The 24,597-nt window shown below is 60.3% G+C and overlaps 3 protein-coding genes across 3 annotated transcripts, besides 1 other annotated feature; all 3 read right to left on the bottom strand.

The window, feature by feature from the left end:
• Nucleotides 1–264: 264 nt before the first annotated feature.
• On the bottom strand, nt 265–7,398 carry LPMP_070980 (hypothetical protein; the record flags this gene model as incomplete). Its single annotated transcript, XM_010705803.1, has 1 exon — nt 265–7,398. One exon carries the CDS (start codon nt 7,396–7,398, stop codon nt 265–267), a length of 7,134 nt encoding a protein of 2,377 aa, XP_010704105.1.
• Nucleotides 7,399–15,302: 7,904 nt separating this feature from the next.
• Nucleotides 15,303–16,196, bottom strand: LPMP_070970 (serine/threonine kinase, putative; the record flags this gene model as incomplete). The annotated part of the gene is made up of 1 exon (XM_010705802.1): nt 15,303–16,196. One exon carries the CDS (start codon nt 16,194–16,196, stop codon nt 15,303–15,305), a length of 894 nt encoding a protein of 297 aa, XP_010704104.1.
• Nucleotides 16,197–16,747: 551 nt separating this feature from the next.
• Nucleotides 16,748–18,952, bottom strand: LPMP_070960 (hypothetical protein; the record flags this gene model as incomplete). Its single annotated transcript, XM_010705801.1, has 1 exon — nt 16,748–18,952. One exon carries the CDS (start codon nt 18,950–18,952, stop codon nt 16,748–16,750), a length of 2,205 nt encoding a protein of 734 aa, XP_010704103.1.
• A 3,741-nt stretch (nt 18,953–22,693) lies between these two features.
• Nucleotides 22,694–24,128: a repeat region.
• Nucleotides 24,129–24,597: the final 469 nt, after the last annotated feature.

Raw genomic sequence — 24,597 nt, 5'->3', positions numbered from 1 at the left:
CCAATACACTGCCTCCGCTGCCTTTCATCTCACATCGGCATGTTCAATTGTCTTCATGTATGGCACAGAATCCACCCGCTCATTAGTACGATGGCCATCGCTGCCTCACGCACCCCCTCCCCCGACATCTACACACGCCCGCCCCTCAGTGGGGTAACCAGCAACGCCTGCACACGGCCATTTTGAATATCAGCAATAACGTTACCAGTGGAGAGTTGTAAACACCACCACTGCAGCAGCAGCACTGGAACCGCCACGAGCAGCTCACACGTCTTCAGTTGACGGGTGGGCTACAGCAGCAGAGGCCGAACCAGCGGCTCTGTCCGCGACCCGCTGCCGCGCTGTAGCCACCGCCTCCTTGAACTCCCCCAGCAGCACCAGTTGCTCCACGGAGCCCTGCCGCACGAATGAGTTCTGATACCACTGCGCCACCGTTGTCGCGCTCGGTGGCACAATCACGCAGCACAGACCGCTAAAGTGCACGAGGCGGCAGTTGCGCGTTAGCACTGGCGTGTCCGGGTAGTAGTGGTAGGTCGGTGTCATGAGCAGCCTCATCAGCGCACAACGCAGCGCCAGCTCTTCCTCCGGCGACGCCGCCTCCACGTCGTAATGCGAAGTCAGCGACTCCGCCTTGGGGCTCATGTAGTAACAACCCAGAGGGACCGCGTGAAAGCGGAAGCGGGCAGCGTTTGCGATGAAGGAGCCGAACCAGTCGGTGATGACCGAGGCGGCGCAGGCCAGCCAGGACACTTTCAAGTAGTAGCAGCAGTGGCTGCTGTACTCCTGCGGCAGGCTGATGTCGACGCTCATGAGTCTCTTTTGCACAGGGACCTCGAAGCCGATGGTGCGACCAGTGACGCGGTCGACGATGTTGCGTGTGTCGAGGGTGAGCGGGTTGTCGTGCACGAGCGCTACCTCCATCAACGGCGGTGTTGCAGGGAAAGTGAGAGGCGTCGCCTCCGAGATGTCCAACGATACACCGCCCTCGTGCGACTTCCACAACACCTTGCCATGGGTGGACAGATGCACTGAGAATCGGTAGCTGATGAAGCGGCAGAACTCCTCGTACGACGGAGGGTGGGCCGCGTCCTCGGGAAGCAACACAACAGCCACCTCGCGTGAGCGCAGCCAGATGTCGGGCCCGCGTGGAATAAACGCCTTCGGCCGCTCCTGCAGCCAGCCATCTAGCGACTCCCAACGGAAAGCGTTGCGCTCGCCCACCTGGGCCTCCATGTGCACCTCACGCGTGGTGAACTCGTCCGCCAGGTAGTTCCACAGCAGGTAGCGGTAGCTCAACATGTGCGTCACCTGCCCATTGCTATACATGCCTCGGTGCAGCATGCGCGTTACCGAAATCGTCTTGGCCGTCTCGCCCAGCTTAAGCGTGTGCGTCTGGTGCCCGAGTGACATCTCCAGCCGCGCGTTTGGCGACGGCTCAGCGCGCGGCCACTGCGAGCCGGAGACAAGGCCGGGGCTGTCAGCAACGATCTGGTACTGCTGCTGGAGGCGTTGCAGCACAAACTCTAGCAGGCGCCTGTTCTCCTCGGCTGGATCAGCGTGGTTGCTGCTGGGGCTCGTCACCGTGTACTGGTGCGGTGACACCGTGTAGAAGCTCTCACGTGGGTAGGCCGGCTTACTACCGTACAAGGGCAGCAACCGACACGTACACAAGCGCGTCCAGCTCGCCAGGTGCTGCGGCTCGGAGGCAATATCGGGGTGCTTCCACTGCCAGCGGCGGCGCAGCACTGTTGCGGTGCTCACGCTCTCGGCCGACTGCGACAGCGCCGTCGCGTCCTCGCGGTGCTCCTCCTCAGAACCGTATCGGAGGGGATTGATTGGTTTGATCGCGAAGAGCAAACTGTTGCGCAGCTGCACAAACCCCACGGTCACTGTGGTGCCAGGCATCAGCGGCACCTCGTCCTGGTGAAACGGGCCGTGCGTGGGGTGCCGTCCACCCGAGTGCGTGGCGGTTGTCGGGGTCAGTGACGGAGACGGCAGTCCAGCGAGGCTACTGCTTTCCTGTCGGCTGACCGCTGCCAAGGGTAGCGTGTGCACACGGAGAGAGGGCGGCGGCGGGGTCCCTGTGGCCAACACTGGAGAACTCGTGGTTGTCCCTGTCGGTCGCAGGCGCAGTGGCCGAGGTCGGGATGTTGGACTCTCGGGCTTCGCGGCACAAACAGTTCTGTCTTGGGGTGGTGGAAGCGACTCCGTTGACAACGCCGCGTCTACAGTCGCCGGTCCCGGCTGCACTGCGGTCTGCTGCGACGGCCCATCCGTCGTCGACGCCATCGCTTCGGCGCTGGCGCTCAAGCTGCTCAACGCACAAGCAGATTTAGGCAGCTGCGGCGAGGCAGCCATGGTTGTGCCCCCTGCTGCCTTAGCACGCGATCCTGCCCCGCTGTCAGTACTGCTGCTTCTGCCGCTCTTGCTGGTGACCCGCATAGCGCCTGCTTCGGGTGGATGCGGAGGTGCCCACGCTTGACCTTCACCATCCACAGGGCCCGTGGTCGCGGTGGCCTTTGCGGCAGCACCGCTGCGAATCATGTACGGAGCGCTGCTGCCCTCCTCCTCCTCCTCCTCCAAGCGCTCAAAGGCACCCGGCAGTCCAGTCGGTGAAACCGCAGCAGCAACGCTCGAGCGCACCTCCCTTCCTTCGTAGTGCAACACCCCATACGAGGCGCAGACCTCTGTGGGCCGCCTCTCTGCCACCCCATCGTCTGCGGCAGCTGTGTGGTTAGGATGCGGCGACGTCAACGTCTTGGGACCAACCGGCTCCAGCGCCACCCCACCGACCTCGTCCACAGTCGACACAAACAGCTGCGGTGTGAAGCGCAGAAAGATCTCCTCGGGGGACTTGAAGTAGACGTTGTTACTGTGCGTGGGGATGATGAGCGTCCGCCCATCAGGGGTAATGCCACTGTGGGAGTGGCAGAACACCTCTGCAGGGCGGAAGTCGGACTGGAAGTGGTAGTCATCAATAGCGCGACCGCTCTCAGGGCCACCGCGGGTACTGCCACCCGTCTCCCTGCCCGCTGACATGGCCATCGCCGCGGTTGCCGATGATCTCACGTTCGCTGCATCATCCCCCTCCTTCCATCTCCGACCTCCGCTGGTGTTCAGTAACAACACCTGTTTGTCAGTGCTGCTGCCACTGGCTGTGAAGGTGTCGTCGTCTGCGTCGTCCTCGGAGGCGAACTCGAGCTCCTCGTCCAACGTGAGTCGGTCGTCGCGGCCAGTGAAGCAGCTCATCAGGTGGGCCCAGTAGTTTTCGTCTAGCAGCAGCCGAGGAGACCAGAACGACTGCGGCAACACAGCCGCATTGATGGTAATCTCCAGGATCAGATACCCGTTCCGCAAGTCACTGTCTACCACGTTGCAGCCGCAGAAGACGGCGTCGCTGCGCGTACTGTTCGACGCCTTGTGCCACCTCTTCACCAGAGGTCGCATAGAGGCATCGCTGTAGCAAGACTCGGCAGCTGTGCTGGTAGCGCTTTCCACTCGAGTGCTTGGCTGTCCATCGCGCTGCTGAAGAAGCCCGCGACCTATGGCTGCCGACGTAGACGGTGACGAGCCGCCGGCAACAACTATCACAGCGGCGGCGCCACCACTGTCTCCCTGGCGCGCAACTATGGTGTGCCCTACCGGCACGTTCGCTGCAACAGTGCCCGCTGCCACTACCACGGCCGTCGAGCCACCTCCGCTGTCCTGATGCGGCTTTGAGGCATGGAGGCAGTACCACGCGCAGGAGGCGAACGAGACTACCATGCCCATGACATCGCGGTACATGGGACCATCCTCGAGCCGCAGTTGCACAGACCGCAGCCCACCGCCGGCGCTATTGCCACTGACACCGAGGTCTGTGCCCGCGGAGGTGGCCACGGCTGCCACGGAGGTGACAATAGAATTCACGCTTGACTTGGAGGTGCTGCCCTCGCGCCACAGCAGCGAGCGAGTTTGCAGGCGTGGTGCACTGTTGTACGGGACCAGCGCAGACGAGCTGACGCTGCGCACAGAGTCCTCGAAGGCGCCGAGGGAGTGGTATTCGGGGTTCGCAGTCGTCTTGTGATCGAAGGAACGGCTTATGTGCAGCGTTGGTTTACACCCGGTAGCGTAAGAGGACGGTAGGTTGCCAGGGTAGCTGAGTCGGCCACCACCGAACGCAGATGGCGCCACCGCCATCGTGTGAGGGTCTGCACCCAACGCCGTGGTAACCCCTGTGCGGGAGCGCCGCTGCTGAGCGGAGGACCAAGCTCCCGTCGTCGCTGCAAGGGCGGCTTCACTACCCAAGATGCCGCCACTATGCGCTCCCGCTGCGGTGAACGGCATGCTGCTAAATGTGTGGCGGGGTGGGACATATCGCGCCTGCTGCAGCAGCGGACCGCAAGCAGCTGTGTGCGGTAGTGCGTTGGAGGTAAGCATCGGTAGTGCTCTTTGTTGCAGCTGCGTCGGTTGCCTAGCCGTGGCGTGCGCCGCCAATGTGACCGTGCCAGTCACCCCGCGTGGCATGAGCCCCTGCGATGGGGCCGTCAGCGAGGCAAAGAGGCTGCTGTTGGTGGTCGTGGCGCGCACCAACAGAGGACTACTGCACTTGGACGATGCCGACACCGGAGCCGCCGCGCCCAGCCAGCTGCCTGCTGCTGCTGCTGCTGCTTTGCCGCTAGAGGTGCCCAGTGGCGACATCGGTGACGGGGCGTGCTCGGCGCCAATGCTGCCGGTCCATGAGACGCTCAAGGGATCGGCGGCGCACGACTGCAGGTGCAAAGGGGCAAGAGGCTGAGAAAAAGCACTTCTTAGGCCACCTGCAGCGACAGCAACGCCTGCGGCCGCCCTAGAAGGCGCTGCGGTATACGGTGGCCCCGATGCAGCAACGCCCCAGCGATCAGCGCACAGAAGTGAGCTGGCAGAGGAAGGGTGCACTGGAAGGGTCACCTCAGGCACAGGGTAGGTGCGCAGCCCCAACCCAGGAATGAGCAGAGGTAGATGGACGCCCGGGAGGGACGCCTCTCCAGTGGTGGTGCCGTGGCTTCCACAGGAACTCATCATCGCCGCAGCCGCAGCGACTCTGTCCCTCCCCTGCACGCCGCTCGTCGCGCCCGCACCGACGGAGGCGTTGCCATCCTCCACATCACCGTCACCAGTCACACCACCAGGAAGCATCGCTGACGCCGCGTACGACTGGGACTGCTGCTGACGCGCTTGCTGCTGTGGTTGTGGCTGCGCCGGCCGTAGTGTCTTGAGGGCCGCCATCACCGAGTACTCCCGCTGCCAGCACTCCTTGGGCAGGAGCTCAAAGACCGTCTCGCCGCCGCTTTTGTAGTGAAGAGAGGCGTGGAAGAAGAAGACAGACATCCACTCCGGAGTCTCGTAGTAGCGCTCCGCCTCCCCTGAGTGTAATGGGGTAGGCACTCTACCCGCCATCCCGCGCACGCCAGCGCCCGCGCCGGCACCCGACAGCGCGCAACTGTGCAGGTGGTACTGCGACCGCAGCGTTTCGTCGTTGGAGGTGTACTCCAGCAGTGGTGTCACGTGCAGCGGAGGGCGGCCGACGCAGACGACATGCACCTTCTCTAGGCCTATGTCGTGCAACCGAGCACAGACAACTTGCACAAGATTATTCGTGACTTGGTAGAAGCCCTTGCCGGCCGACACCACCGTCACAGCATGTCCGCAGAGCGTGAGATTACGATCAATGTAGTTGTGAGTGCACCGCTCCAGCAAAATGCTGAGTGCCTCGAGCGTGTTCGACTGCTTCGCATGCACGAACAACCGCTTCGTCGTGATGTCATCGATACATTGCTGGCGAGCTCGCACGTAGGAGTCAAAAGTGGCTTCCGTGGCAGCTGCGGCGGCAGAAAAAGCTGCGCTGGTGCGGGCCCGCTTCAGAGTCTCGCCAGTTGCAGGGAACAGGTTCGTGGTGCTGGTCGTGGAGGTAATGCCGCTCATCTCCCTCTCCTGAAGTGAATGCGTCACGACGTTCAGGTCGTCGCCGTCGTTCGCTGGGCAGCATCGCGGACTCTTGGACCCACTGGCGCGCGAGTGGGATGCCGTAGCGGCCTCGCGGTACGCCCGCACCTCGGTCTCCAGCTGCCGGTAAGCGGAGCCCTGCACCTCCCGCAGTACGCGATCGACAAGCGCCTCGCAGTGCATGCGGATCTCCTCCACAATGTCAACGTTGCTGCGCAGATCTCGTGGCAAATCCAGCAGATGAAAGACGTCCCTGAGTCGGCCGTACTGAAATTCCCTCTTCAGTCGTCCTGTGAAGACGACGCAGATATGCGGGGAAGCTTTGCGCTTCGACAACTGCTTCAGCAGCAGCTCGCTGAGGAATTTTCGGATGGCCAAGGTGAGCGCTATGCGGCCATCCATAGTTGTCTCCCACATCTCGTGTGATAGCTCAAGGAGGATGTAGTGAATCGGCGACAGGGACTGGAAGTTGATGCGGGTAGTGGGCAGCACAATCCCACTCCCGACGCGGATGTACGCGACGGCGCCCGCCGCGGATGCTACAGCGGTCCCAGCGAGCCCACCAGCCCCCACGGCACCGGCACCGATGTTGATGCCATTCTCTGGAGCCCCAACACCAGGAACTGCAGTGCTCGTAGTGCCGCCGGAAGAAGCTACTCCAGTGGGTAGGCCGGTGCTGCTTGCTGCCCTGCTGGGCGAAGTCACTACCGCCTGCAGCATCTCTCGCACGCGAATGCGGAAGCTGCAGACGTGCATCTCCTCGCCCTCGTACAGGATGCGCTCCCGAAGCACCTCCGATATGAGAAACATGTCGGAACGGCTGAGGTACTGGTTATCCACAGTCAACTCAACGTGTGACAGCCCGTAGCGCTCCTGCACCTCCTGGTACGAGCTCAGGATGCGCGCCATAATTTTGCCCTTGGCGACCTCGTTAATAAGGGGACACTTCGAGGTGAGGGACTGGTTGACGCTGATGGCGCCATTTGCGTGGCTCACCTCCTTTTCATTAAACGCCATGGCTCGGCAGATCCATCCACCGGACGGGTGCATAAGGGGGCACGGCCCGCCAGCCCCGGCGGCGGCGGCGCCGCCGCCGCCTGCTGCTCCGCAGCCAGAACCAGCGCCAGCAGCCGCGCTCGTGGCGCTGTTCATCGGTGGGGTGCTTGTAAAGCTGGAGCTGCTAATCGCGCCTGCGTTCATGCTGACAGTACCGCTCTGCCGCAACGCCGCTGAGAAGGCGCCGCCGTGCGCGACACCGACGGTGGTGGCGGGAATTGAAGGGCTTCCACGAGTCAACGCAGCGGAGGAGTGCGGTGACTCGCCGCCCCGATTCGTTGATACAGACGGCGCGGACGTCATGTTGCCGCCTTCGCCACTGCCAGCACCGGCAAAACTGCTGCCAGGGGAGGGGGAAATTAAGGACGACGCTGTCATCAGGTCGACGTAGGAGCTAGCGCCTACCGAAGAGGTGCTCTGCGTCCGTGCGGGTAGGCCGAGGAAGCTGGTCGTTCCATCACCGACGTTGCTTGTGGGCGGGCTGCCAGGGGTCTGGTGTGCGAAATTGTGGCTGCCGCTCACTCCACCGCCACAGGCGCTGTGACTATTGTGAAAAGGCTGGAAGGAAGAGGAAGGGCGCAGCTCCACGATGGCCTCGACGAGTGTTTGCACACTCTCAGCGGCAGCTGAGGACGACGTCGTGGTGGCGAAGCGCCTTCCGTCATGCATGCTTGCCGGTTGCGGCGACGCGGTGCTGCCATGCCGCCCCGACTGGGGGGGCAGTTCACCAGGGGCCGATGAGGTCGACGACGCCGCCGCTGCCGAGCCTGCTACCGTGGCAGGGTTTGCCAAGTTGAAGTTCTTGGGGCAGAAGAGAAAGGCAGCCTTCGAGAGACTATCGTTGTGGGTGCGGAACACCAGCGACACCGGAGCGTCGCTGCCCTGCGAGACGCTGGGCTGGTGGCTGTGCCGCTGCTGACGGCGTAGGCTCGCACCCTTCATTGCTGAAAAACACGGGGGCAACGCGCTGAGCTCGTAGTGCCTCTGTGTGTGTGTGTGTGCGTGCGTGAACGCGCTTGGCAAGACGGAAGTGTTTGCTACTGCCTCGCTCAACGTTTGAGGTGTGGTCGCCGACGCGCTCCTCTCACCGTTCCCTTCCTTCAATCTCACTGGCTGAGTGAAAGCCCTCCGACTACAGGGAGAATGCTAGTGATTGGTGAAAGAAGAGTAGAGACGACAGCAGTGATGGCAACGATGGCGTGAGCAGGTGACGATAAACCCGCAACACTACGCACAGGCGACGGAAAACGATAGCAGTCCGCAGAACAAAAAGGATGAGAGTACAACTCAGATGCGTGTATAGGACGCAGTTGGGAGCGTCTCTGTATGTGCCTATGCCGATCCAGGAGTCCGTCGGGTAAGTGGGGGCGAGGACAGCATCAGTGCAAAGCCCAGCACCCCATGAGCAATGGCATGTGTGGCAGTGCGCGCACAGCAGATGAGGCAAAGGAGAGAGAGAGAGAGAGAGCTGGAAAGACCTCGTCAGAATCGCCCTCGCTCGATAGGGCTCTCTTCTTCACGTGGGAGACATGCAGAAGAGGCCGCGTGCGTGCGTGTGTATGCGTGAATGTGGAGGCGGAAAGGCAGGATGGAGGCGAAGGGCGCAGGGAGGGTGAGGGAGGGGGGGGGGGGTAAGAGGATGAGCTCGAGAGGGTAAAAGTCACCCCCGTAAGCGGGTGGCGAGGGCTACCAAAGGTTATGGAGGAATGGCGCGCAGCATTGTGAAGGAGAGGCAGAGACCGCAAAAAGAAGGGGGCGCTACACACACTCGCGGGGCGGGGGATACCGCGCAAGGGGGGAAAGCGCGCAGCAGAGAGTGGCATCGCCTCCCGCACCCGCAGGAGGCCCCCTTTACTCGCGAATGCCTCGCACGTGCACGGCGCGCGCGTGGCGAAGGAAAGGTGGAGGAGGAGGGGGGAGGGGAACAGCGTTCATCGAGTACAACGTAAGCCTTGAGAAGGAAGGGGGGAGGGGGCAGGAAGAAACGGTGGGGCCGCGGCACTTGCGCGCCCCCCCCCCTCGCAGGGCAATCGATGGCGGTGGATCTGCGCTGCCAAGGAGTGGGAACATCTAAAACATAAATACATGACGCGAAAGCAGCGAGAGAAACAAAGCGGTCCCACGAGAGGAAAGGGGGGGGGGTAGGTGCAGCGAGGAGGAGGAGGAGTACGGCGAACACACAGATGCACTCGTCTGCTGAGACGCGAGATACCGGCGAACGTTCTTCCCGGCCCCCTCCACGCGATCCTACATGCCCGCTGCCGGCTTGTCAGTAGTACTACTTCCTCCATGCCCTCCTCTTTCTCCGCTCTCTCCCCCTCCCCCTCGGTCTCGTTTATAGCTGTTGCAGGAGCGCCTCTCGCAGGCGTGCGTACTCATCTTGCTGACGTTGATGGCAGCCACGTACACCATCTTCGCTCAACTCCCGAAGCGGAGTAACAGGGAAAGGCATTCTCGGCGTGAGGGGCGCAGACCTTCTCGGGCTCTCATCATTCAACAGAGATACGCTACAGCCTGAATTCAACCGCGCCTCAACTCGCGTGGGAACGACTGTAGGAGCAGCAGCGCACTCTGGAACGGCAATGCTGCTGTCGTAGCTGCACGAGTGACGCGGCAAAGTACGGGACCAACGGGGAGGTGCAGAATCTTGTAGCGGCATCGATGCATTGCCTGTCGTAGCAGTGAGAGTACCTGCTGCCTCGTCTGGGGGCATACTTGGTCCCGCGGTGCAATACGCCGGTAGCACAATCGACGGAGATCGAGTGCGTGAGCGCCCGTTGCTGAAGCGACTGCCACTACGGCTGTGATGCGAACCGCCGCCACAATCGGAGTCGAGCCAGGACGCGTCCTTGACGTGAGGTGCAGAGACAACGGCTCTCGCGGATGCCCTCTCAGACTGTGAAAGCGAGGGATGACGCTTCAGCGCCGCCGCCAACACTGCTTTCAGCTGATTTAGCTCCTGCTGCAGCGCCATCTTCTCTGCCTGATGCTGGCGGGTGAGGGCCAGCACGGCAGTGTGCATAGTAGTGGCTGAAACCATCGCAGTCGGTACCGCAAGAGGCCCCGATGAAGAGTGCGACGCCGCCATGCATCTTCGCTTTGGCTCCGTCACTGCCGCGGAGTTCGTGGGCCTCTTGTGAGACGGCACTTGACTGCGGAAAGCCACGTCGCTCCCACAAACTATGCAGAATCGGATCAAAGACGGCAGTGCGCCAAGCGACTCGCCTTGTGGAAAAATTTGACTCTTGCCCGAAGGGGCGGTGTCAGACGAGGGCAGCGCAGGACTGGTAGAGAGCACCAGGCATGCTGGCGTGCCACATGAAGTGCACATGTATTCCCCCATGGACGTCGGCAAGCAGCGGCACTCCCGGCAGTGACCAAATGTGCGTGTGTGCGGGTCCGTCTGTGAAAATCAGGGTGCGGTCTTGCGTGACGAGAATGCGTCTCCCAATGCAGTCAACGCGAAGGCAGAGTGAGAGAACCTGAGAGAGAGAGAGAGAGGAAGCAGTGGCAAGCGTAAGAGAGTCCAAGAGGAGAGGTGAACACACGCGGTACACGGCAGTGCCGCCATTCTCCCCCATCGAGAATCATCGGCGGGAGCTAAAAGAAAGACAGAGGAGTATCACCTCATCGTTGATGCACGTGCCTGAAGGCACAAGCGCGCCTGTGGCAGCCACCTCTCTCTGCCTCGCGCGCTCTTCATCCTACTTATTCCTCGTATGTCGCCTGTGCCTCTCCTCACGTCACCAGCGAGGTGATGAGCAAGAAACTAAAGAAGAGAGAGAAACAGACTGAAGAAGCCAGAGAGACGCACAAGATGCTTGCAGGAAGCAGTGATCGAGCACGCACGTGAGAAGGACGGATAACGGTGGGGAAGTTAGTGAGAGGAAAAAGCGAGCCATCGCGGCACCCATGACAGAAACGAGGATTACTGAGAGGAGGAAGTGACTTCCCTACCTGTGAAAAGGCGCACAACAGTAAATTTCGGCTGGAGGTGGCGTGAGGTGCAGACGCTCAACACAAGCGTGTTGCGAGAGAAAGGGAGGGAGGCATCTCCGCTAGTCCAGTGATACTATGGAGGCCGCGGAGGCCTCGTGGGAAGAGCCGAGGGTAAACATCCCGATGAGGCCCTGCTCGCCCGCGTCCAAGGGGCTTCCCATTTGGTAGCCACCCTCCGCACCGCGGGTCCGATGCGCGTGTCGCTGCTTGCGATGCTGATGACAATGCTCTGCAGCCGTCGTTTCTGACTATCTCCGCTGCCACCCCTGACGCCCTTGCTGCCCGCTGAGCAGTCGGAGTAGGATGAGAACAAACGACTGGCTGCTGCTGCTGCTGCAGTAGCCGCTGCCGTGGCCCCCAAACGCCGGTGTCAGTACGAAGGGCTAGCCAGCTAGTTTCGAACTCAGCGAGCGGGCGAGCTGCGCCACCTCGTCGACATGCCGCGCGCCGAGGCACGTGGCCACCACCACCGCAGCACTCGGTGGAACGGTGAGGAGGCCGTTGGCAATGCGGACAACGATGAGAAGGCGGATTGGTAGAGCATGTTTAGCAGGTAGTGCAGCAGCTCTTGACGGGCGAGAAGGAAATGACTCCAACTCTACTTCACTGCGCCTGCAAGCGAAGGAGCGGAAGGCAGGGGGGTCTGGCGGTAGAGGGGTGGGGGTAAAGCGTGGGGAGTATAAGGCGGGAGAGGATGCCACGGTGGAAGAAAGGAGGCCGAGCGCAGCAGCAGACCATCCGCACACCTTCAAGTTAGACAACATCGGCACGCGCAGCCCTCTTTCGCCAACGCGCTTGTATTTGCCTACGGGTGTCTTTCACAGAGACGATGGCGCAGACGGAGACGGACGACAAGGCAGGCATTGGGGGGGGGGGGAAGGAAGGAAGGAAGGAAGGAAGAGAGGGGTAGAGGGAAGGGCACCAGAGGTGAGGGTGCTGCATAACCGCTCGCGTAAGGGCGCGGTCCCTCTCTGCGTCGACAGACACGCGTTGCACGTCCGCTTTTGCCCTTTTCCGTTTTGGGGCAGCAGCGGTTGCCTGAATCACCGAGCCTCTGGGCGCAGCAGAGGGAGCGGGGGATATACGCGCCCGCGGAGGCGTGCATGACCGGGAAGAAAAGGGAAGAACAGCAGGTCAACACACTCGGTTGAGGTAGCGAGAACATTCCGTCTTTCGAGAGTTCGCGCTTTCCCACCTACACCCACACATTCAACCCACGCTCAAAATCCGACAACCAACTTTCGCGAGAGAGCCACGGTGCCCGGCATTCTCCGCTCCTCCCACCCCATACACCACCACCACCCTAGAGAGAACGCATACACCGAAACGCACCCCGATCCTTCGCTCCCCCGCCACCACGCTCACTGCATTGTTCGCGTGCGAGACGCTCTCTTTTCCCTTTTCGTTGTTGGGAGGGGAGGGCCTCTGACACCGGCTCTTCTCCGTGTTGTGCTGCTTTCTCGGTGAGAGGGAGAGAGAGAGGGGGGGGGATTGGCTGCGACAGGGCTTCGTTGGCACGGAAAGAGCGCTCATGAAGCGTGAAAGAGAACAACAACAAGAGAAGAAGACGGAGACAGACAGACGGGGGAGGCACGCGTGGGTGTGTACTCCCCCCACCCCCTGCCCAGAGATACACACACAGACACACGCACACGCACATGAGAAAGAGGAGAGGTGGAAAAACAGAAGGTTAGGCACACGAGAGAAGAAACAAACAAAGCCGTGTCATCATGAATGGTGAAAAGGGGGGGAGGTGGTGGTGGTGGTGTCAATCAAAGCCGCAACAAGAGCAGCACAAAAAGAGAGTGGCACACGCACACACACACACGCACACTCACACACACAGAGAGAGAGAGAGACGCATTGTAAACACCAGCCGTGAAGTGGGTCGAAAGAAATGCGGCGCGCTGCTCAGTCCCATGCCACCCTCTCTGTTCTAACACGTAGCGAGCCTTCCCAGTTTGTGTTAGTGCTTGTTTTGCACTCACATGCATGATGCATCCGTCGGCTTCGTCCTGCCGGCCATATCCTCGCCTACACCTGGCATGCACCGCTCGCTCGCCCCGTCTTCGCGCACACGTACACAATTACGCGACGACCATGATCGCCTCACCAGCGAATACAACACGTGGAAAACGAGGGAGGCAGGGAGAAGCACCCACCACTCCAGTATATGCCGAGTGGCACTCCACATACACACGCACTCCACACACAGAGACAGAGAGAGACAGAGAGAGGCTGACATACCCCCAAAAAAAGGCCCGGCATTAACAGAGCGAGCGAGCGAGAGAGACGCCAAAAACACGTCGAGTCATCGCAAGAGCCACACCCGCGGGTTGGGGGGGGAGGGGGAGGGGCAATCAAAAAAAGGGGGAATCAGAGCGGAGGGCGACGCCACAACCGCTTTTGGCAGCGTCAAGTGGAGGAGGAGGAGGAGGAGGCAGCGGTGAGGGCCGTGCATGGCTGGCAATGGGAGGCGAACAACTTGACAGTGAAGAGGAACGACAGGAATGACCGCGCACAAACACACACAGAAGAGCCACGCGAAAGAGGAAAACCAAAACGTGAAGGCCTAAAAAAAAAAAAAAGAGAGACGACGGCGGCGGCGGCGGAAATGTAAAGGGAGTCCGCCGCAGCCACCGCCACCGCCGCAGCCACAAGCGTACATGGGGGAGGGAAGAGAGAGAGGAAGAGGGGACAACAACAACAACAAAGAGACAGAGCGCCAATGTTCACGCGATCACTACTCGAGCGAAAGAATAAGAACAGTAAAGAAACGTTGACAATGTCAGAGAGAGAAAGAGAGGGGGTGGAGGTGGAAGTGGAGGGGTCAGCCACACAGTACAAAACACGCTCGGGGCGCTGCCCACCACCGCAGGAGAGGCGTGGACCACCAGTGGCAACCAACGAGGGGACAAACAACAACAACAACAAAGAGACAGGGCAAACAGAAATGTCTGGAAGTAGGGCCGAGGGAAGATCACACGCGTGCGCATCTGATGCGCCTCACACTCCCACCGAGTCTCGTTTCGCACTTTTTTTCCATGAGAGGGGGGGGGGAAGGTAGGGAAAAAGAGGGGAAGCGCAACACACGTTGAGCCACCGCCGCGCCTTCCTCTTCTCTTCTTCTCCTGTACGACCTCGGCAACCAGTCGATCGTGGCAAAACACTAAGGAAACAAAACAGATGCACACACACACACACACACACACACACACGCACAAGGGCGCGCTGAAGAGAGCGAGAGACACACAGACAGGTGAGTGGCACAGCAGACTGTGAAGCAGAACGAAGGAAAAAAAACGAAGAAACGAGGTCAGAGAAATGGAGAGGTCAGACATGAGGTTGGCGGGATATACATCTATCACCACCAGCCTTCCCTCTCACTCTTGACGCTCTCTCGCTCTCCCTGACTCTGACTCCCACTCTCTCACCTTCGGGAGAAACGAGAACACCGAGAGGAGCCGCAAAAGAGAGAGAATGACCTCAGGAACCGATACGAGCTAAGGAGAACTACAGGACAACGGTGCCACTTTCCCCGTACACCACGTCTCACGCCGTCCTCCATGTGCGTACTGGTTGTGCTTCTCTTCCAGCTCTCGTCGCACTCTCTCTCTCGTCTGTAGCACACTGCACTTCGGCGACCGACTTTGCTAACAACAACACAACTTCTCCTATGCGCCCAATGTGCCCTACAGGCGGCTTGCGCAAATACACACGGGACGACGCACACGCACACACACACGCGCGCGCTCACAAAAGGGGGGGACTCCATGGGCTGTGCCTATGGCGGCGCGTGGTGGGAGTGGGAGTGGGGGGAGATGTTTGGGGGGGGGGAGAGGGGGAAAAGAGGGGGAGGCGGTAAATTGGGTGTTTACGAACAGAAAAAAGCGTTAAAGTGAGTGAAAAGTGGCATCGCCGAAATAAGTTGAAAAAAAGGGGGAAAAAACAACAACAGAACTGTGCAAAAAGGCAAACGCCCTGCGACGGTGAGTCCTCCTGCACGGTTACGTGCGTCTGTGCGCTCCTGCGTGGCCAGCGCAACGCCTTCCAGGCCTCTTTCTCCCTCGCGCCTCGCACCCGCAGGCCTTCGCACGCCCTCCCGATCTCTTTGCGCTCTCTCGTTCCATTTGCTTCAATGCTTCCGGGAACGAAGGACAGCAGTGCGTGTGTCTGTGTCTGCCTACGTAGTGGACGGGGCGGCGGGGCAAGGAGAAAGCAAGGAGAAAGCAAGGAGGGATCGTGCACGTGTGTCTGTGCGCCTGTGCGCCTGTGTCACTGGTTTACATATTGCGAATCGCATTGTTGATCTGGGTGGTGTTTGGCGAGGAATTACTCTCGCCCTGCGTCAGCATCGCCGGGTTCCAGTCCACGCTGAACCACGGATGCGCGATCACGCCGTCTAAGGAGATGCGCTCATGTGGGTCAACTGTAAGCATGCGCGAAATCAAGTCGCGCGCCTCGGCGCTAAAGTGGCGCGCCATGCGAAACTCACCACGCTCGATCTTCGTGAAGAGCGCGTTCACGTTCTCGTCGTCGAAAGGCAGGTACCCAGCCATCATGACAAACAACACAACACCGCAGCTCCAGATGTCTGCCTTAAGGCCGTCATAGCCCTGCTCTTTCAGCACCTCCGGGGCAACATAATTTGGTGTGCCGCACACGGTCTGCAGCATTGTGCCGCCGCCGCTCGTGCTGGTGCGCTGCAGGTTGCTCAGGCCAAAGTCGGAAATTTTGAGTGTGTCGTTGGCATCCAGCAGCAAATTCTCCGGCTTCAAGTCACGGTGAGCAATACCCTGGCGGTGGCAGTAGTTGATGCCACAAATAAGCTGGTGGAAGTAGTGACGCGCCGTCGACTCGTCGAAGCGCTTCGCAGTGGCGATCTTCTCGAAGAGCTCGCCGCCCGTCACAAGCTCCAGCACCAGGTAGATGTGGTGGCTCGTCTGCATGACCTCGTGCAGCTCAATAATGTTTGGCTGGCGCAGCATCTTCATGACGGCAATCTCGCGCTTTAGTTGCTCCTCCATACGCTCCCGCACGAGTTGCTCTTTGTCAATCACCTTGATGGCCCATTCCTTACCAGTTTCTGTGTCACGAGCAATCTTGACTTTCGAGAAGTTGCCGGTGCCCAGGGTACGGCCTAGCTCGTACTTGCCGAGACGCTTCGGGGCACCCATGACGACGAGGTGGGTGGAGGTCGGTAGAGAATTGGAGGGCAGGAGGAACAGTGGGGGGGGGAGAGGGAAAGAGAGAAAGCGGGGCCGTGATCTGCTGCTGTGTGTTGCGGACGTGAACAGATAAAACAGCGTCAGTGCTTACGGTATGTGGGTGTTGATGTGCTTGAGGGGAACTGGAACAGAAAGGGTAAGCGGTGACTCGCAGCCTCTGGAGGGAGAATAGAACGCAGCGGCCGTATTAACAGTGTGGGGATGTGGGGCCGGTTAGGGTGTGAGAGGGAGGGTGAGACGTAGAGTAAGTGAGTGAGAGGAGGAGTAGGGGGAGTGAAGCAGAGAGGCCTGCACCACTAGTTCTCAGTGTTCACGTGTTCGCATTGCTTCGGCCTACTTGTTTATCCTGTGCTAGGTCGCTAAAACGCCTCGATGCACGCACGCACACACACATACACACACACACACACACACGAAAAAGAGGTAACAACGCGGGCAGCGCATCCATCCGTCACCCACCCGCCTGCTCGCCGTCCGTGTTGGGGTGGAGGGCGTGTGTGCTACATGATGACACAACACTTTGTGCCCCCCTCCTTTCCCTCCAACGTCATTGGCGGGGGCCCCTCTGGCATGCATCTCTCCGACCTCTCAAGAGGTGAGCTAAGCGCTGGAAGAGCACCGCTGTCTCTCAGGCCGTTCTGGGAGCCGGCGGCACTTGACGCACTTTGGAGACCTCTATTATTGCCATTAAAGCTTTCGCGTGCTGTCGCGGACGATATCGATCGAAGGTCGGGTGAGCCGCACTCTATTGTGCGGCTCATGCGTACGTCATCGGCCGACCTGTCACACGCAGAATTCTTTGCCGTGGTGCCGCCGTAGCTCTCGTGCGTTGAGTCATCGGCAGTCTCTGCGCAGTGCCCATTCAGGGGGTTCGTCCACTGATAGAGACTACTGGGGACGTACTTGGGTCGCTCGTTTCCCTTGTCGTGGGCCTCGCCTTCAACGCCGATACCGTCCGGTACGCTCGGGATGACTCTTTGGTCACGACTTTTGCTTCGCATGGTGGGCGAGGCGGTGTCTGTGATGGACGATACCGTCACGTCCAGTGCCCCAGAGCTGTCGGCTGAAGAAGTGGAGATGAGGTTCCTCGAGGAAGAAATGTGGTTGTGCGCAACTGTGTACGACGCCAAGCCCATGCTGCCCTGTTGCTCGCGCTTGGCAGTGATCTTGTCAAAATCCAGCCGCGGCACTTGGACCTGGTAGGGCTCATGAGAGGCTTTGCGCATGGTCCCACGCTTGGTCTGCTCCGACAGGACGCTAACGGGGGTGGCACCGGTGTAGCCAGGCCAAGGGGACCTGTGGACCACGTCGCACTGGGGGGTGAAGCCATGAGCCTCACCTACCCGGCCCTTTGATGCCGTGTCAATCGCTAGACTCGCTCGTGGGGCCGGTGCCTGTGACTCGACGACTAACGACCCACCACTGCGTTTCTGCTGTTGAAGTGCACTGCCACGGATGCGCGAATTCGCCAATGGGCGGCGCTTGATCACTAAAAACTTCGCATTCACAGGGAGGCCGCCGTTGCTACGTTGCCCGTGGCGTTCTGCCCACGGCGAAGCGCCATTGTTCGGCGCTCGCAGTGGCAGCCTGTCCCACTCTGATGACAGGCCGTTGGACGAGTGACCGGGTTCGGATGGGGAAACGCATCCGCCAAAGCTCATGTACTGCGTGCGGCCAAGCACGAGGCCATCTAGCGCGTACCTCTTCTCTATAGAGTCGACGAAGCCCGCATCGGCGGGCATCGGGTTGCTGCAACGCCATCCGCCACTGCTCTGTCGCTGCTCCTGCATCGGCTGGGACTTGCGGCTGGTGCAGTAACCAGAAGTCATGGAACTAAGCACGACGGAGACGTCGCTCTTGCTGAGTTCGGTGTCGTCGTCAGCGACCGCAGCAGTGGTCAGCAGCAGTGGTGACGCCACAGCAGCAGCCCCGGCGCCACGTAGAGACCTTTGAGAGAGGCTTCTGTTGTTCCCTATGGCTCGTGAGGCTGTGCAAAACGCTGGCACGTGCACATCGCCGTCATTGCCTCTGTCGGTGGCGTTGCGCAGTTTCAGAGTCGCAGACGCATTGAGCGAACCGACTGCGCTGCTCTTGCTTTTTACCAGTGTGTTTAGCGGTGCGTGTGCCTTCACTGTCGTCACGACGACAGTCGGTGGCTGCGACGCCTTAGGCGTGGCCTTGCTGTTGGCAAGGTCAGAGCTCTGAAACGCATGTGATGCCACGCGGTACCGCTCCATCGGTTGCGCCGACTCCTGGAGGGACATAGCATTCGAAACACCGTCGTCGTCCCTATCACTGCGTCTGTCTACGCCAGGCAGCCGCAAGTACCGCACGGGTTGAAAAGCCATGGGAGGGGACGCCAAAGATGTGTGGCGCTGGGTGGACTCCATCGGATGCGAGTAACTCAGTGTCCACCGAGAGCGCTGAGCAGTAGCAGCGACGTTCTCGTGGCTAGTGTTGCCTGAGCCTCGCATCGCTGACAATGCGCCCATGGTCGGCTTGTCCCTCTCCGACATGTGTATGTGGGCCTTACGTGAGTCCGGCCGACAGCGCTGTGGAGAAAACCGCTTCGATTCTGGAAGAGGGCCGGCACACGCAACTGTGCGAAAGCGAGAGGCGCCCTCATACTCGCTCGACAGGGCGCTGCCAGGGCGGTATCCGTTCAGCTGCGGGCTTAACAGGCCCGAGTAGCTGCGTAGACTCATGTTTGCCAGCAAAGGAAAAAAAAAATAGACTTCCTTGAAGAATCGCAGGCCCGTCCTCAGTCAAATCCCCTGCGCTGGGGGCGTGTGTACGTCGTCAGTCCCTCGCTTCCGTATTCCTGCTGCTGCTGCTATGGTCACCGCAGTCGTTGTGCCTGCCACTACCGACGTGCGAGGTGGTGAGAAGCCCGTCACCGTAACCGTGTTAGCCCCGCGTTCCCTTCGTCGACACGGCGAGTTGATCCTCCCCTGCGAGGGTAATGGAAGAGCAGTGGTCGGCTTGGCGACGCGTCTCGGTATTCGTGAAACGGTGCAGCTCTCGCCCCTGACCAGCTTGCAAGGAGGAGAGGGGGGGGTCAGTGAAGAAGGGGGAGCGGGACGCCGAAAAAACAATACCGATCGGGTGGATGGGGTAGGGGGGAGTCGAGAGGCGGGTGAGGGGAGGCAATGCGAAAAGCGGAGGAGGAGGAGACCAGCGGAAAGGGGCAAAGAAAAAAGGGAGTGGCACACACACACACACACACACACACACACACACACACACACACACACACACACACACACACACACACACACACACACACACACACACACACACACACAGAGTGAGAGAGAGGCTGACAAGGGGAAAGAGAGAGAGTAAGCGAGGATGGAATAGGGAGAGGGGAAGGAGAAGTCAGCACGGCGCCCTTCACGTGGGAAGGCAGGGCCTAGAGAGAGAAGAGAAAGAGGCAGAAATCAAAAGGCGGGGTCAGAGGCACACAGAGAGAGACTCACAACCAATAGCTGTGATGAGAGAGAAAGCCAACGCGCGCCGATCGTTGCAAAACGGCTGCAATCACGCGTACTCGTTTACAAGGGAGGGCGAGAGAAAGAGGGAAAGGGAGACGGATGGTTAAGGCGGGGAATGGGGGTGGGGGAGAGGAGGAGGCACATGTACCGGGTGTGCGCTGCTCCGTATCAACGGTGACCTTTGAAGACGAGCAAGCATAAAGCACAGCGAGGAGGGGAGGGGAGAAGGTGGTGGGGGAGAGCAGAGCCGTAGCGAAGAGAGAAGGGAGAGTCAGCACACCAAGAGAAACAGAGAGAGTTGAAACATATAAACGAGAGAGGGAGGTGAAAAGGAGAGCCGTAGCGTCTGTCTAGCAAGAGAGGGAGAAAAAAAAAAGCTGCGGTGTACAGAAACGAGAAAGCAAAAGAGAAGAGACCAGAGGAGCGCCTCAGGAAACTCAGTTACACACGGCTACAGAACAAGCGCGCAGGCGACCAGGAGACGTGCGCACAGAGGTGTATCACAATACTCAGACGCGTACCCACCGCTACGTGAATAGGTTATTCATGCATGTGGGGAAGGGGTGCTAACGTGTACCTGTGTGTGCGTGCGTGGGTGTGGCTCTGCGCAGCAGTCCCCCTTGTTGGCTCGCGTTTTGTGGGTGCCTTGCTTCCAATCTCACGCGCAGCGCACGAGTCCCCAAGAGCGCACAGGGATCGATGGAAAGAGAAGCGGGGCGAAGAGTAAAACGGAATGGCACGTAGTGAGAGAGAGAGAGAGAGAAAGGGGGGGCTCTGAAGGCAGACAAGAAAGGCAAAAAAAAAGAAAAAGAGGACAAGATGATGGCGTACGCCCCCCACAAGGGCGGGGGGAGCGTCAGCAGTAGCAGCGGCAGAGGCGGCGTGCCACGCTAGCACAGCAACAAAGCGCAACGACAGAACGCAGAGTGAGTGCGAGAAGCACAGACAACTGAAACGAGAAGAGAGAGAGGGAAGCGAGGTCACGGTGGAACGTAAGAACGATGTTGCTCGGTAGGGTAAGAGGGGAGCACAGGAAAGAAAAAGGCAACGGAAAGAAGACCGCACACACACACACGCACACACACACACACACGCACACGTACACACACACACACGCACACACACGCACACACACACGTAGACACACACGCACACACACACACACACGCTCGTGCGGAAAGGAGAAGGCAAAAAGAGAAGGCAGTAATAATAATGATCTTGTGGGCTGTGCTTCTTTTCGTTGGCGCCCCCACAGGCCTGATCGACGTGCACTGGCGCGCTCGGCCCTCGCTTTATTGCCTAGGCGGAAATTCGGCCAACACAACGAAAAACAGCAACGCCCTGTGGAGGTGCGGGGGAAGCCAAGAAGGGCCCACGCACCAGGGAGCGGGGGAAGGGATCGAGGTGCGGGTCTTGAGAGTGCGTTCTGCCGTGCGTTAGTAAAAGGGCGGTGGGTGGGGAAGAGGCTGTGAGGGGGAGAGGGGGGAGGGAGTTGGTGGACTCTTGTCGGTGAAGGAGGAAGAGGAGGAGATGAAGGAAGCAGGAGGCAGAGACGGCGTGAAGCGCACTTCCGCGTGATGAGGAAGGCGTGGTGGACTGGGACACGGCTCACGCACGCAACCAGACTGAAGTGCTGAGAAGGTCGGTAAAGTTAGGAAGAAAAGGTGACGGGGTGGCGGGGAAAGCAGCCGTGCTATGGTGGACGATGGAGGGCGGTGATGGCAATAGCGGGCACGCGAGGATGGATGGTAGTGTATTGGTGACCGTGTGCACCTCTTTTGTGGGTTTGCCCACCCGATGCCCGCGTGTGCGAGTCGACCAGAGATGGCGAAAGGGAGCCCAGAGAGCAAAGCGATCAGGAGGAGAAGAAAAGGAGGAAACAGTGGTAGAGGTGAGCAGGGCGCTTGTGGCTTACATACGAAGGCGGGGGGAGGGGGGCGCGCGCGTTTGGTAATACGCACAACGAACCTCAGAGGCACACCCACGCAGTCTACGAGAAGAGTTAGAGAGAAGTACACGCACGCCCACGTAGCCGGACAGAGACAGCGAAGTTAGGTGGGCCCGCCACACATACACATGGGAAGAAACAAACAAAACAAACAAGCAAAATATATCCCGCATCGATCTCTCCTTCCCCGGGGACCGTGGTGAGAAGACGATAAGAACGACGTGAAAGCAAGTCGCAGACACACATAGCGTAAGGGAAAGTTGAAGCGCCTGAAAGAGTTCTTAGATGGGTTAAGGGGCGAGGAAGGGCGGCACGCACAAAATATGTACGATTGAAGGCCCTCTAAAGAGACCGTTGCCATCAACCCACCAAATCCACCGCCGGCTACCACGCCGAGGGAAGTTGCTTCGCCGCTAGAGGAGAGTTGTTAGACAGACACAACAACACTCTCACTACCTACAACGCGTAGAACGACCGGATTTGGTGCCTTTTCCCCATTTCCCTCCCACCACCGTCTTCGCACCGACCGCCTCAAAGACGTTAAACAACACGCAAGAGAAGAGCGCATCTAAGAGAACTACAAGAGAGGGGGGCACGATCCGCCACGCACACGCCGATCATGCCCGTCCACTTACACACCTACGCACAAACAAAGCGAAACAAGAACACCGCCGTAGCAACGAGTGGAAACTACTAAAAAGAAAAGAGGGAGGGAAGGAGGGGAGGAGGGGCGGCGGCGGCGGCCTCCTACGCGCGCCACACCCCGAAAAAAAAGGGCCACCACACCGTCAGAGAGCTCAGCCATCGACACAGACAGAAGGGGGCATCGGCTGGCAGCCAGCCACCATCGCCCGCAGGCACGTCGACAGACAGCCAACCACATCAGCGCATACGAAACAGAGAGGGGCCCACCCAACACACACGTAGAGAAAAAAGTGGAAAAGCGAAATGTCGCGCGCGCGCGGGGGGTCCCTTCCGATCACGGCAAGTCAACAAGCGGAGAAGCACATCGCAGCCGCTCATCTATCGCGGCTCCACCGTGGCTGAGCCCGCGTCCTCGAAAACAACCCTGTCGAGTTGCCCCATCCGTCTAGCCCGCTCGCCGTGTGGGCCCCTGCGCACCCTCCTCCGGTCCGTGCTGCGCGATCGGCGCCAGACGGACCTGGGCGGCCCGCGTGCCGTGATCCAGCCGGGCCCGCTCGGGGGGAAGGGGGTCTGTCGTGCGGCTAGGAGGTGGTCTAGGCGCATCCCGCATGAGCTCAAGGAGGACGTTGGCCAGCTGCAGGGCAGGCCCCGCCTCCCCGAGACCCACCACCCAGCCCGCGCGCCACGCCTCGCGCCACATCCCCTCAGCCCGCGGCACTCGATAACGTGCTGTGGAGACTCTCCACAGCGGAGTCTGGAGGACTCTATCGTGCGGCTCGGCGTGCCCCCGTTGGGCCTCCCCCGCACCTGTGCCACATCGGCTCACCCGTGTGAATCCCTTCGCGCCTTGCTCGTCCATCCCCCTTCCTCGCCTGACCTGTGGACACCTTGCCTGCATGGGGTACACCATGCCGGCGGCGCTTCACACCGCGGGCGCACAGTGACCGCGTGTGTGGACCCCGGGCACTGCTCCAGGACGGCGCTGCTGCCGGGGGGTTAGCTGTCTGCATCCCCCGCTTCCGTTGATGCCACCCGGGCACGTGTCCGCATGTGCCGCGACATGTGGGACGCCGCCACGCGTCTGTGGCAACAGGGGCGCTCCGCCTTCCCCTGAACCCGCATGCCTCTGACAGCAGCGGGTGGGCCAAGCGGAAGAGGCCTGTGCGGAGCTGGGGTGATTGACCACCTCCCGCCTCACCACGCCGTTCTTAAATAGGCAGCCTGACATGAAATGCAGCCGTCTAGTAGGGTCACCGCAGCGATGCCAGACTGCCACAGCGTCCACTTCCCCCTCAAGAACGGGGGGGAGGTCCCACACCCATGCACGTGTCCTGTTGTGTGAGCACGGAGACGCGACCGCCGTGCATCCTCTCGCTTGCGACGCCGGTGTACTGAAAATCCGGGGCAGCAGAGGCCCTCTGCAGGCCTGTGGGGTAAAGTGCGCCTCACGTGCAGAGTATAGGCTGGTGTCGAGGGGGGATTGCCAAGGGAGCCGCGCCGCCCAAGGCCGTTTTGCGCCGTGTTCAGCTCCACTGCCACTCCATCGCAATGCAGCGCAGGCAGAGCGATGGCGAGGGAATGCGGGCATTTGCCAAATCGTCGACACGACTCGTGGCGAGCTGGGCCAAGCGCCATCGTCACCGCTGGTCTCTTCAGCACTGCGCCAGACCACACCCCTCCGCCGGCATCACGAATCTGCAGAGTCGTACGCCTAAGGACTGGCAGCACGCTGCTCGACTTCCTCCGCAAGGAATGGCGGCGCTGAACCCTGAGATGCCACGCACTGAGGTGGCCGACCAGTATCCGGGGCGCATGCACACTGTGAGATCTACAAAGCACTACAGTGACAACGTCGCCGAATTCGGCATAGCGGCGGAGCGGACAAGAATTAAAACACGCGACGGCCTCCACGCACTGCGCTGCCATAGCTGACCTCATCGCTCTACTGCCTCTGCGCTAGGAGAACACGTTGGCGCCGTGTGTCTACGTCAGTGCATGGCTGCAGATGGAAAATCAAAAGAGGAGGAGATGGTGCTGGGAGTGAGGAACCACTCGGTGACATAGGGAAGAACTGAACGAAGAGAAGGGGGTCGATCAGATATGGCAGGAGGAAGAGAGGTGAAACAGCCCTATGGCGGTCCTGGTAAAGAACCTAGAGGCCGTGCTGGTGGAAAGCAATCCGCAGCAAACACCCAGCCGGCAGTCACAGAGATCCGCGACGACTGGTATCGCGCGCACGGGAGGTGAAGCACATCCCCTCGCG

Source organism: Leishmania panamensis (assembly GCF_000755165.1).
Source record: "Leishmania panamensis strain MHOM/PA/94/PSC-1 chromosome 7 sequence".
Taxonomy (NCBI): domain Eukaryota; phylum Euglenozoa; class Kinetoplastea; order Trypanosomatida; family Trypanosomatidae; genus Leishmania; species Leishmania panamensis.
Note: the sequence above shows the minus strand (reverse complement) of the source record. Positions and strands in the feature narration are given on the sequence as shown.